The sequence below is a fragment of the Podarcis cretensis genome (genome assembly GCF_951804945.1).
Source record: "Podarcis cretensis genome assembly, chromosome: 8".
In the NCBI taxonomy this organism is placed as follows: Eukaryota; Metazoa; Chordata; class Lepidosauria; order Squamata; family Lacertidae; genus Podarcis; species Podarcis cretensis.
Window position 1 is genome coordinate 9299297 of NC_137177.1, and position 13458 is coordinate 9312754.

The window sequence follows — 13458 nt, forward strand, 5'->3', positions numbered from 1 at the left end:
CAGAGTGGTATGGTATTACTATAAAAGTAATTTTTTTAAAAAAATTGCATAAGATGGATAGATACCTTTTCAAAACGAAAGCAAGAGCACCAGGAGATACTGAGGACAATCCCAGATGTGTTTTCCAGCATATTTGCTATCAATAAAAAAAATTGTTGTGATGCAAGCAAATATTTATTCTGAGAGTGTGGCCCAGAGCAAGAAGTTTGAGAACCACTGATTTAGGGGCTGCCACAAATAATGGACTTTCCTGGGCTGCCACTCTCTGCTCCCCCCCAAGCTTCTGAGGGTGGCAGAACTACCAAGAGAGTCACCTCTGCTTATTTTAACACCTGAGAAGAAGGTCTCATAGAGTTGGAAGGGGCCCAAGGGTCATCTAGTCCAGTGTTTCCCAACCTTGGGCCTCCAGCTGTTTTTGGACTACAACTCCCATCATCCCTAGCTAGCAAGACCAGTGGTCAGGGATGATGGGAATTGTAGTTCAAAAACAGCTGGAGGCCCAAGGTTGGGAAACAGTGATCTAGTCCAACCCCCTGCAAAGCAGGAATCTCAGCTAAAGGATCCCTGACAGATGGCCATCCAACCTCTGCTTAATAGCCTCCAATGAACCTTCTGAGGTGGTCTGTTCCACTGTCAAGCAACTCTTATTGCCAGGAAGTTTTTCCTGTAAACGAAGAAGTAAAATCGTTTATGGTGCAGTGGGTGAAGGACTTTCGATATAACATACAGAAGGCAGAAGGGGAAAATTTATGGAGAAGGGAACAGAAATTTACGGCTTGTTTTACTACAAAAGAAAACTTTATGAAGATGCCACATCACCCCCAGCAAACTGGCCAAAATGTACAAAACCAACTCAAATTTATGCTGGAGGTGTAGAGAGCTAGAGGGAACAATGTACCACATGTGGTGGGGTTGCAAAAAAAATCTAAATAGCTTTTGGGAACTTGGATATAATGAATTTTTTAAAGAATGTTTAAAACAACGTTTATCAAAAAACCGGAAGCCTTCCTCTTAGGTCAGGGGTCGGCAAGGTTTACCTCACACTGGGCCGGTTCACTCCAGAGGAGATGCATCTATGGGCCGGATGTGCGTCTGCGATTTCCAGCGCCACAGAAGAGAGTCCCCTAGCCGGTTTAGCGTGGCACGTAGGGACTTGCCGAGCGGGTGGCTTGGGTCAGGGGCGGTTTGTGGGCCAGTTAAATGACCCCCATGGGCCGGTTGTGGCCCATGGGCCCTAGGTTGCCTACCCCTGTCTAAGGTATTATGGCATCAGACATTCCAAGAGAGAAAAGGAGGGTTTTTTTGTAGCAACAACAGCAACGAGGATGCTGGTTGCCAAGGGGTGGAAAGGAGATAAAATCCCATCCCTGGAGAGCCAGTGTGGTGTAGTGGTTAAGAGCTACCAGGTGAACCGGGTTCGATTCCCTGCTCCTCCACCTGCAGCTGCTGGGTGACCTTGGGCCAGTCACACTTCTCTGAAGTCTCTCAACCCCACTCACCTCACAGAGTGTTTGTTGTGGGGGAGGAAGGGAAAGGAGAATGTTAGCCGCTTTGAGACTCCTGAAGGGGAGTGAAATGCGGGATATCAAATCCAAACTCCTCCTTCTCCTCCTCTTCTTTTTCTTCTTCTTCAAAAGAGGAGTGACAAGTTAAACTGCTTGAATATATGGAACTAGCAAATATAACAGAAAAGATCAGGGATAGATCAACTGAGAAGTTTAAAAAGGAATGGGAGATTTATAGGCAATATTTAAAAGAACATTGTCCCCCTATTAAAACTTTAGATTGCAGCCAATCAGAAGCTGTGGAAGTCGTGTCAGACGTTCAGGTTCCAAAGAATGTTTGCAAACTGGAACACTTCCTTCTGGGTTTGTGGCATTCAGGAGCCGAAACGTTTGACTCGCAAGGTGTTCAGGATCCAAGGTACAACTGTGTAGTGACTTGAGGGACAGGGAGGGTCCTCTGGCCCATGGCTTGAATGTGACCCTCCAAGCCTCACCAGCTGACCGATGGGACTGTACCCAAGCTGTACCCCATCTCCCTGAGCCCCCCTCCTGCGACCCCTTCTGCAACCCTTTACAAGCCTGGCAGGAAGGTAGAATTGAACTGTGCTCGTTCATGCTTTTTGCTTCCCCAAAAGGGAGACAAGAGGGGTTTGTAGGAATCTCTTGCCTTCTACCGCAAAGAGCCCTATGGTACGAAGAGAGCCGTGGTCTCTACATTACTCCTTCTCCTTCCTGGGAGCCACTCCAGCGCACCAGGAGCTGGGGTGCTGGCGGCGAACAGCACACAGAGCCAGCATCCATCAGCAGCTGCCGAATCCTCTGCTGGGGGAAAGTTTTGCCCCTCGCAAGAGCAACAGGCGGCAAGAGCACAGGCAATAAATAATTATGATTTACCTTCCATCGCCGGCATGAGCTCGGAGACACCAGCCGCATGCTAACGCTGCTGGCTTGGAAACCGTGCTGTGTAGAAGATGAGAAGGAAGGGAGGACAACGTTTCCCATCATTTTCAGCCGCAGCCGAGAGCTGCCTGGTCCCCCCAGTGTTCTTGTTCTGCCTCCTCCTTTCCTGCGGCTCCTGAGCCGGGCGGGATTTGCTTGGCTGGCTTCTGCAGCAGCGCTTTAAATCTACTTCATAGGTGGCTGTCTGTGAAAAAAACTGGTCCTTTGCCCACAAAAGGAGGAGGAGGTGATAAGCCCTTAAGCTGTGGCAATGTTTGGGCACAGGGGGTGAGAGAAAGAGAAAGCAGAACAGTCCACCATCTAGCTTCAAAAAGTCACCCCCCCCCATTATACTTCATCTTAGTTGTTGTGTTGTATAGCTTTAATTGCTGGCTGTTTTCATATTTCTATGTAAACAGATTTGTGAGGTTGCATTTAATGTGGGGTGTGTGCATATCTTTTTCTTTTGCAGCCTCTCACATCCATCTTTGGCCATACGCCCCTTCAGGTTCTCTCCATTGTTCTTTGCCATTCTCGTTATAATAATAATAATAATAATAATAATAATAATAATAATAATAATAATAATTTATTTATACCCCGCCCATCTGGCTGGGCGTCCCCAGCCACTCTGGGCAGCTTCCAACAAAATATCAAAATACCATAATACATCAAACATCAAAAGCTTCCCTAAACAGGGCTGCCTTCAGATGTCTTCTAAAAGCCTAGTAGTTCTTGTTCTCTTTGACATCTGGTGGGAGGGCGTTCCACAGGGCGGGCGCCACTACCAAGAAGGCCCTCTGCCTGGTTCCCTGTAAACCTCACTTCTCGCAGGGAGGGAACCGCCAGAAGGCCCTCGGCGCTGGACCTCAGTGTCTGGGCAGAACGATGGAGGTGGAGACTCTCCTTCAGGTATACTGGACCGAGGCCGTTTAAAGGTCAGCACCAACACTTTGAATTGTGCTCGGAAACGTACTGGGAGCCAATGTAGGTCTTTCAAGACCGGTGTTATGTGGTCTCGGCGGCCGCTCCCAGTCACCAGTCTAGCTGCCGCCGGTCTTGGTAGAGTTGGAAGGGACCCCTGTGGTCATCCAATCCAACCCCCCACAATGCAGGAATCTTACCTAGATCATCCATGACAGATGGCCACACAACATCTGCTTAAAAACCTCCAGAGGAGGAGAGCCCACCAATGGGAGCCCGTTCCACTGTCAAACAGCTGTTGCCTCCCCACAAGCCTTGTTGTTAGTTTTAGATCACCCACCCATCCCATAGTGGTCATCCCCTTGGTCTTTTGAACTTGTAGGGTCTCTATGCGAACCCAGCCTTATTCCATCGGCCCAGATCACCTCTTGCCACATGTCCTGCATGTGTCCATTTTAACTTTGTGGCCTTTCCCACTACATCTGTAGCTTTCCATCTTGGTCCTATCCAATTATTAGTTTTTCCGTGTTCTAATGATATTCCTAGAATTGCACGCTTCGTGGCATGCTGTGATATTCGTAAGCTGTCCTTATTTCTCTCTCTCATGGTCTAGTTCCACTACATATCACAGTGACACATCCCTTAGTTGCATTCTGTTTGGATTTCTGTAATGTGCTCTACATGCGACTGCTCAGAAACTTCAGCTGGCTCAGAGAGCTGCAGCCAGAATGTTGACCGGGGCTGGTTATAGGGAGCAGTTACAACAACTCAATTGGCTACCAGTTTGTTTCCTTGCACAATTCAGACCTATTAAGCCCTTTATGGAGCCAGTATTCCCCCATATGAACCTGCCTGGGTTCTGAGATCTTCTGGGGAGGCCCTTATCTCAGTCTCGCCACCCTCACAGACACACAAGACAGGGCCTTCTTGGTGGTTGCTCCCAGACTTTAGAACTCCCTCCTTGGAAAAGCTAGACTGGCTCCCTCTTTGCTGTCCTTCCACCTTCTTGTTCGAACGCAGGCTTTTGGAAATCGACTTTTTTTTTTTTAGTTAAAGGACTGGTGCTGTGCTGTTTTTATTATAATTAATGGCATGCCTTTGATTCATTTTTAACCAATTCTGTTAATGTTTAAGTGTTGATTCCCCCCACCCCCCATGTTTTTAGCTAGCTAAATAATGGGTGGCTAATCCAGTTTGAAACAACTAGCTCTTTGTGATTGGCTGTACTGTCTGTGGTCCAGCACAGAGCCATGACTGCATTTCTTCCACCCGCTGAGACTCGGGTGCTTCAGAACGCTCAGCTCAGAGATGCCTGTCAGTCCAGCGGAAGAAGGCCAGGGAGGAAATTAAAACAACCCCTTTGAACTCTCCTGATAACAGCTGCTGAATGACGCTGTGGCAGATTTCCATCAAATTTCCTTGCATTTTAACAAACGGCACAATAGCTAGATTTGGGGTGGCAGAGCAGGAGTCCAAGTGCGTTGGTTGGGTGGCCTGGAAGATCCATCTTTTCATCTCCTGTTGCTCTGATTGCATCACCCTTTCCCTTAAGCACTCTTCTCCATCGTGCTTTAATAAAACTCTTCGTCACTTGGTGTCTGTGTTTCTGTCTCTGTCTCCTATCCTGCTTTTTCACCTTTGCCCTCTGCCCATCAGCTAACTCTGTGGCGTGCCCCTCTCTCCTGCTATGTTCTCCCCCTGCTAAGGAAAATCACTCCTCGTCCCCAACCCCATAATTTGAGGGGGACAAGCTCTCGGGGACCCCCGTTTTCAGCACAGCTTTCTCTCAGCCCTCCAATTTCAGCCGGCTAGTAGGCCGCGAGCTTGACCTACCCGGAGGCCTGTCCGGCTACACCTCTCTGGATTTAGACCAGCTCCTGGAAGGAGCACAGTAGCTGAGTGGGAAGAGAGAGGTAGTCTTGGGTGCTGAGGGCAGAGTTTGGAAGGGCACATCTTGTATTGCCTAGTGTATGGGTTGGCAATCTTTACCGGCCATGGGCTGGATCACTCCCATGGAGATCATCTGTGGGCCAGACTGGTACAGCGCGATGCTGGAGATCGCATCCGCGCATGTCAGTGACACTGGAAATCGCTTCTGCGCATGCCCAGACGCCGAAAATCGTGCCTGCGAAGAAGCAATTTTCGGTGTCTGGACATGCACAGATGCAATTTCTGGTATCTGCACATGTGCAGACGCCATTTCCGGCGCCACTCGACGAGTCTCTGTGCTGCTTTAGCGCAGTGCACGGGGGACTTGCCAAGTGGGCAGCTTGGTTTGCGAGCGGCTTGTGGGCCGGTAAAATGGTCTTCGTGGGCCACATCTGGCCCATGGGCCACACGTTGCCGACTCCTGGCCTAGTGTGAAAGTTTCCCCGTTCCCCGCTTCTTTATAAAGGACCCTTCCCCTGTTTCCCCCCACTCTTCCACCTTTGCAGAATTGAGCCCTCCCTTCACATTGCAGGGGAAGAAATAAGCAAGTTTCTATTCCTTGCCGTTGTGAAGATCGGCTTGAAAGTATGTGGGCCAATGTCTTGAGATTTCCAGCCATGAATGCCAGTGGGAAAGAGGGCTTCAGCATCCAGGCACTGAGCAGAAGCAGGAATAAATCACACAGAATTGTGGAAACTGGCAGAAAACGAGTGAAGACGAGTCACGTTATTCCGGTTTCCTTGACATGGGATTTGGGTGGCTTTGACACAGAAGAAGAAAAAGAGTTTGGATTCAATTCCACCTTCCACAGTTCAATTCCACCTTCCTGCCAGGCTTGTAAAGGGTTGCAGAAGGGCTCGCAGGAGGGGTGCTCAGGGAGATGGGGTAAGGCTTGGGGAGAGTGCCATAGGTCAGCTGGTGAGGCTTGGAGGGCCACATTCAAGCCATAGGCCAGAGGGCCCTCCCTGTCCCTCAAGTCACTACACAGTTGTACCTTGGATCCTGAACGCCTTGCAAGTCGAACTTTTTGGCTTCCGAATGCCGCAAACCCAGAAGGGAGTGTTCCAGTTTGTATATGTTCTTTGGAACCCGAACGTCTGACACGACTTCCGCGGCTTCTGATTGGCTGCATTCTAATGTTTTAATAGGGGGACAATGTTCTTTTAAATATTGCCTATAAATCTCCAATTCCTTTTTAAACTTCTTGGTCGATCTATCCCTGATCTTTTCCGTTATACTCGCTAGTTCCATAAATTCAAGCAGTTTAACCTGTCACTCCTCTTAAGAAGAAGAAGAAGAAGAAGAAGAAGAAGAGGAGTTTGGATTTGATATCCTGCTTTATCACTACCCTAAGGAGTCTCAAAGCGGCTAACAACCTCCTTTCCCTTCCTCCCCCACAACAAACACTCTGTGAGGTGAGTGGGGCTGAGAGACTTCAGAGAAGTGTGACTGGCCCAAGGTCACCCAGCAGCTGCATGTGGAGGAGCGGAGATGCGAACCCGGTTCACCAGATTACGAGTCTACCGCTCTTAACCACTACACCACACTGGCTCTGTGCTGGATCAGGCTAAAGGCCCACCTAATCCTGCGCCCTCTTCTCCCAGTGGCCAACCAGATGCCCATGGGAAACCCGTAAGCGAGACCCGACCTCAAGAGCAGACTCTCCCCCTCCTGCGGTTTCCGGCAGCTGGTATTGAGAAGCACTGCTGCCTCTGACCGTGGAGCAACAGCGTAGCCAAAATGGCTGCTGGTTTCCACTCCATTGCTTAAAGCACACCAGACCTGGTTTTACAGCTGTGTGAGGGGGAAACTACAGCTTCGGGGATTCCTCGGGGGAAGTTCTTGTGCTTTTAAAACCAGCGCTGGACGTACATTAAGGGTTCGGCGTGGATCACTCTTCAGCATCAAAATGGGCGCCATGCATAGTGGGCGAAAGAAGCAAAACGAATTTGTGGGGTATGGGGGGGGAGGCTTCTTTGCGAATCCTTCGCCTCTCCCTCCTCGGAGAGGCCTTCCTGGCACTTCGAGGCCTGCCCCTGTGCATTACCGTGGCAGCTGAGACGCCTCAGAGGAAAGAGCAGGAGGGCGCGATCACTTCCCTCTCCCGGCACTGCGCTCCGTGTGGCGAGCGTGCCCGCTTGCGGAACGCGCCGGAAGATTGATGCGACGTCGTATTGAGCGGGAGGGCCGAGCCGGTTCCCTTATTTGTAGCCGTTTGTCTACGTTCCAGCTCTCCGTGCCCGTAAATCACTTGCCAGATGCAGCTGCACGCCTTTGCCGACAGGCGGGTTAAGACGCCAAAGCAGGAGCCGCCGCCGCCGCTGCCACCCTGGCCCTGCCACATGTGTGCCAGGGCTGGTAATTGAGTTGGGAAGTCCTCGCGAGGCCCCTGACAGTCCCGGGCAGGCAGCTTGTCTGCCGTGTCAAGTAGGGGAAGAGAGGGAGCTGAGATCTCTATCCTTGTTTTTGTGTGTTTTGAGGTTTGGACACTTTCCCCCTTGCATATAAATGGACTAATTAAGACGCAAGGGACGTTGGTGGGGAGCGTGGCGGCGGCGGCTTTTGACCCCTCCCCATTCTTCACAGAGGTTGCTGGGGGGGGGGTCGGCGAAGCGGGGCTGAGGTTTAATTGGCCTCAGGGAGCTGGCGGGAGACGGGTAGCGAGGCAGGATTTTTTCCTTTCTTGCATCTGATTTCTTCCTCTCCCCCCCCCCCCCCGGGAAAGGCCTTTTGTTGCTCAGCCCTTTGATAGCTCCCTGCCTTTCGTCTCCCTACTGAGATCCTTCCTCTCATTCTCTCTCTGCACCCTTTCTCCCCCATATATAAAAAAAATCCCCTCGCTTTCTTCTCGGCGTAACTTTTGTTCTCTTCCTTTCCCCTTTATCCTTGGTTTGCTTTCCATCTGCCCAGGGCTGGAATTGGCAAGCCGGCTGCGGGAAGCCAGTGGTGGGCTTTGGGAAGAGCAAGCTTTGATTCATTCTGTCGGGAGCCGGGCCCTGCAGCCTGCCCATGACCAGTTCCCATCGCTGCAGAGCAGGAAATAGGCAGAAAAACAGCATGCACAGGTGCAGTGGTGCCCGGCAAGACGAACGCCTCGCAAGACGGAAAACCCGCTAGACGAAAGGGTTTTCCGTTTTGGAGGCGCTTCGCAAAACGAATTTCCCCATGGGCTTGCTTCGCAAGACGAAAATGTCTTGCGAGTTCCTGTGGGTTTCCCCCCCCTTTTTCCCCCCTTTTCCTAAGCCGCTAAGCCGTTTATCAGCTGATCCGTTGATAAGCCGCTTAACAGCTGATCGCTAAAAGCCACTAAACCGCTAATAGCGCTAATCCGCTAAGCTGTCAATGGGCTTGCTTCGCAAGACAAAAAAACCGCTATATGAAGAGCCTCACGGAACGGATTAATTTCATCTTGCGAGCCACCACTGTATCAAGACTCTGCCCTGACAGAGGGAGCCCAGCCCAGCCCGGAGATATAGGTACATAAAACAGGTGCTAGTACAGTGGTACCTCGGGTTAAGAACTTAATTTGTTCTGGAGGTCCGTTCTTAACCTGAAACTGTTCTTAACCTGAGGTACCACTTTAGCTAATGGGGCCTCCCGCTGCCGCCAGTGCACAATTTCTGTTCTCATCCTGAAGCAAAGTTCTTAACCCGAGGTACTATTTCTGGGTTAGCGGAGTCTGTTACCTGAAGTGTCTGTAACCCGAGGTACCACTGTACAGGGTTGGTCCTCCAGGATCACCTGATTGCCTGGGGCAATTCCCTCAGAGCCAAATCAGTAGTAGCCTTGGGACGTAATTAGGGCTGGGCAATATATTGATACATCATCACAAACTGGTTTGGAATCTGTATCGTGATGTCAGTTTCATAATTTTTGACCTGGCAATATATTGCAAATCATGATGTGTGTGTGTGTGTGCTATGCAGAAATCACAAGGCAGGGAAAACCATGAAGCCAGCCAGTGTTCCTACATAGCTCCATCCTTATTCCAGACATGATATATTGGTACATGGCAGTGATAGATCACAATGTTGAAAACCAGATAATCGGCCAGCCCTAGGCTCAGGGTTCACACCAGGCAGTGTGAGGCAGTGGGTAGAGTGGGACCACCCGTTCAAGTGGCTGCAGCAGATCTGATGAGCCTCTTGCCTCTCCAAACCATCTTTGCACCATTCCAAGCTTCTGGCGTTGCAGTGGGCTTGCTTGTCGAAAGATCCAAGTCTGGATCTTTTTTGCTACCATGAAGGTGATAACCATTACTTATACAGTGGTGCCTCGCAAGACGAAAAGAATCCGTTCTGCGAGTCTCTCCGTCTAGCGTTTTTTTCGTCTTGTGAAGCAAGCCCATTGACGGCTTAGCGGATTAGCGCTATTAGCGCTATTAGCAGCTTTTAGCGGCTTATCGGCTTATCGGATAAGCAGATAAGCGGCTTAGCGGCTTAGAAAAAGGGGGGGGAGGGGGAAAAAACCGCAGGAACTCGCAAGACATTTTCGTCTTGCGAAGCAAGCCCATAGGAAATTCGTTTTGCGAAGCACCTCCAAAACGGAAAACCCTTTCGTCTAGCGGGTTTTCCGTCTTGAGAGGCATTCGTCTTGCGGGGCACCACTGTATTCACCTGTCAACGAAAGCAACTTACATTAAAAACAAGAAAATAAATAAAATCCAGAGGTAGCAAAGACAGTAGCAAAGACAGAGGTAGCAAAGACAGGGAGAACAGCGAGAGAAGGCTGCTGTGCTTCTGCCCTTGCTTGTGGGCCGCCTTCAAGGACCTGTGGGAAGGCAGGGGTTGGACCAGATGGGATTTTGGTCTCCTTCCTTCCTTGGGGGGCTGTGGTTCAGAGGTTGCCGGTCACTCAGGACTCCCTGCGAAAGTTTAGGCATGACGAATAGTCACTGGGCTTACTTGAATTACCGTATTTTTCGCTCTATAAGACGCACCAGACCATAAGATGCACCTAGTTTTTGGAGGAGGAAAACAAGAAAAAAAATATTCTGCATCTCAGAAGCCAGAACAACAAGAGGGATCGCTGCACAGAGAAAGCAGCAATCCCTCTTGCTCTTCTGGCTTCTGGGATAGCTGCGCAGCCTGCATTCACCCCATAAGACGCGCACACATTTCCCCTTACTTTTTAGGAGGGAAAAAGTGAGTCTTATAGAGCAAAAAATACGGTATATCCCCGAAGGTGGGAGGAAGCTTTTAGGCGGATTGATGCATGTCCGAGGACAGCTTCCTGTGATCCTGAGGCTGCAGAAGAGTCTCCTTAGTAACCTGTTCAGGAGCTACTGCTACTCTTTTAAATCTGTGCCTCCGGTGACATCTTTCTGGCCCCAGGTACAGTGGTACCTCGGGTTACAGACGCTTCAGGTTACAGACTCTGCTAACCCAGAAATAGTACCTCGGGTTAAGAACTTTGCTTCAGGATGAGAACAGAAATCATGCGGCAGCAGTGGGAGGCCCCATAAGCTAAAGTGGTGCTTGTTTCAGGTTAAGAACAGTTTCAGGTTAAGAACGGACCTCCGGAACGAATTACGTTCTTAACCCAAGGTACCACTGTATAGACTTACCTTCCCACTCCGAGGTGGCACTGTTTGGTTTGTGTGGCTGCTGCATGTTTTTAAATGGGCACAAAACGCTTGGAAACCCTTTGGTAACAAGTCGAATCATAAGTAATAAAGCCATGGTAAGGAACATGGGGCTCTGGTGCATTGCTGCGGGGGAGAGTTTGCTGGAACCATCAAGCACAAGCACTGCCACTTGCCTGGCCGGACACACACACACACACACACACACACACACACACACACACGTGTGTCTGGGAGACGGGCAGGGATTGTTTTTGCTGCTATTTAGGTGCTTTGTAATTTATCATCAAGCGTTATTTCAGCATCTGTTAACTTGAGATGTTTCTTTGGCCTACCAGTGTGGCGTTTAGTTTCACAGCTGTTAATGCATCGTCTTGAAATGTTGTCATACTTTGTGTTATACAGTGATGCCTCGCAAGACGAAATTAATCCGTTCCGTGAGGCTCTTCGTATAGCGGTTTTTTCGTCTTGCGAAGCAAGCCCATTGACAGCTTAGCGGATTAGCGGCTTTTAGCGGATCAGCTGATAAGCGGCTTAGGGCTTAGGAAAAGGGGGAAAAAGGGGGGAAAACCCTGCAGGAACTCGCAAGACATTTTCGTCTTGCGAAGCAAGCCCATAGGGAAATTTGTTTTGCGAAGCGCCTCCAAAACGGAAAACCCTTTCGTCTAGCGGGTTTTCCGTCTTGCGAGGCGTTCGTCTTGCGGGGCACCACTGTACGTTCTTGTGAGCCGTTTTGAGCACGGTTCTGCCATGGAAAAGCGGCCTACACACAAACTCATGATGATGGTGACGGTCAATTCCAAGGGCAAACCAAAATAATTGTAGGAGCTGGGGAAGCTGAAACTGACGACAGGTTTCCTTGCAGAGGTGAACTGACTGCCAAATTCACCACCATATGCCACCTTCAACAATGCTGTCACCCTCGAGTGTGCTACTATGGCTTTTTTGGGGTGGTGAGGACCCTTTTCTCCTCCCCCAGATCTTTAGGGATCCCTTCCCCTCCCAGCATAACCGCCTCTCTTCCTCTCCACAGCTCCAGAAATGCATTGCCGCTTCCCAGCTAGCTTCTGACACCATCTTCCAGTTCTATCGCGATTCGGCTCACAGGAAATACTCCAAGTGGTGACTCTTCACACGCACCCCCAAGTGGAACGGAGCAGAGACTTGACCGCTTAAAAATGACGCTACGTGGCGTTGGCTGGATCAGCACCACCTCCCCAGCCTTCATTCTCGCCCATCCTTTGCTCCGAGATGAGAGGTGTCGTTTGATCAGGCTGCCATTAACAGAGATTGTGGAACGGGCTGTGGGTTAAGATGGCAGGATCCTGAAAAAGCTGGGCCTTCGTTGCCACGGGCTGTGCGCTATGGCGCTCCATATCTGCCCTCCCCGAGCACATGGGCTTCCAGCTCTCTCACATTTTGGTAAGCACGGGTCTTCCCCCCTCACTCCCCAATGAAAGACATTGTTTCCGCACAGATTGCGAGGTGGCTGTCTCTCAGCTTGGCCTAGTTGTGAAGCCAAGTTCTTCCTTTTGGATCCTCTGCTCTCCGCTTTGCCTAAAATAGTTTTTTTTTGTCTGTGTTGGACATTAAAGAACATGTTTTCCTTTTCTTTTCTTCCCCCCGACTGTGCTATAAACTATCTTTACCTACCCTAATGAAGCAGCGGAGAAAAACCTCTCCTGTTTGAAATCTGCAGGCACCTGTGTTGCCTGCTGTCTGATGTTTGCCTCAAGCAGTTCATAGAAAAGTTGGAAGGGACCACAGGGGGTCATCTAGTCCAACCCCCTGCAACACAGAGACAGGAATCTTTCGCCCAACGTGGGGATCGAACCCATGACCCTGACATTAAGAGCCCTGTGCTATACTGACCGAGCTCGAGCATTCCCTTTTGAGCCAGGGACGAGCAGTGGTTAGAGCATCGGACTCTGGTTCGAATCCCCGCTCGGCCACCAAGCTCACAGTTGCACACTTTCTCTACCTCACCTACCCAGAGTTTTCCCAGAGCGAGGTTCACCCTTTGCACTCCAGGTGTGCTGACCCCTGCAGTTTCCCTGAATGTGGGAAACTGGACTATATCATTTGTAAGGTAAAGGTAAAGGGACCCCTGACCATTAGGTCCAGTCGTGGCCGACTCTGGCCAAGGGAGCCGGCGTACGGCTTCCAGGTCATGTGGCCAGCAGGACTAAACCACTTCTGGTGAACCAGAGCAGCGCACAGAAACGCCATTTACCTTCCCGCCGGAGTGGTACCTATTTATCTACTTGCACTTTGATGTGCTTTTGAACTGCTAGGTTGGCAGGAGCAGGGACCAAGCAACGGGAGCTCACTCCGTCGCGGGGATTCGAACCGCCGACCTTCCAATCGGCAAGTCCTAGGCTCTGTGGTTTAACCCACAGCGCCACCCATGTCCCTATATCATTTGTGGTCAGTGATAAAATTGGGGCAAGGCGTGTGTGCTGCCATGAGCATCATTCTTAATTCATAGTAATACGAATGGCGCTGACAATGGGAAAACTTAGCCTAGCTGCTTTCAAAGTGCTACAGCTGGGATGAGCAATTGGGGCCTTGGGTGGA

The 13458-nt window shown here is 50.2% G+C and overlaps 1 protein-coding gene across 1 annotated transcript in view; it reads left to right on the forward strand.

The window, feature by feature from the left end:
* Positions 1 to 12492, forward strand: part of EXOSC5 (exosome component 5) — a 46718-nt gene extending 34226 nt beyond the window's left edge. The window contains exon 6 of the mRNA XM_079985773.1: positions 11915 to 12492. Coding sequence (XP_079841899.1) covers positions 11915 to 12007 — 93 coding nt within the window. The 3' untranslated portion in view covers positions 12008 to 12492. The remainder of the gene's footprint in view (positions 1 to 11914) is intronic.
* The last annotated feature ends 966 nt before the right edge of the window (positions 12493 to 13458 follow it).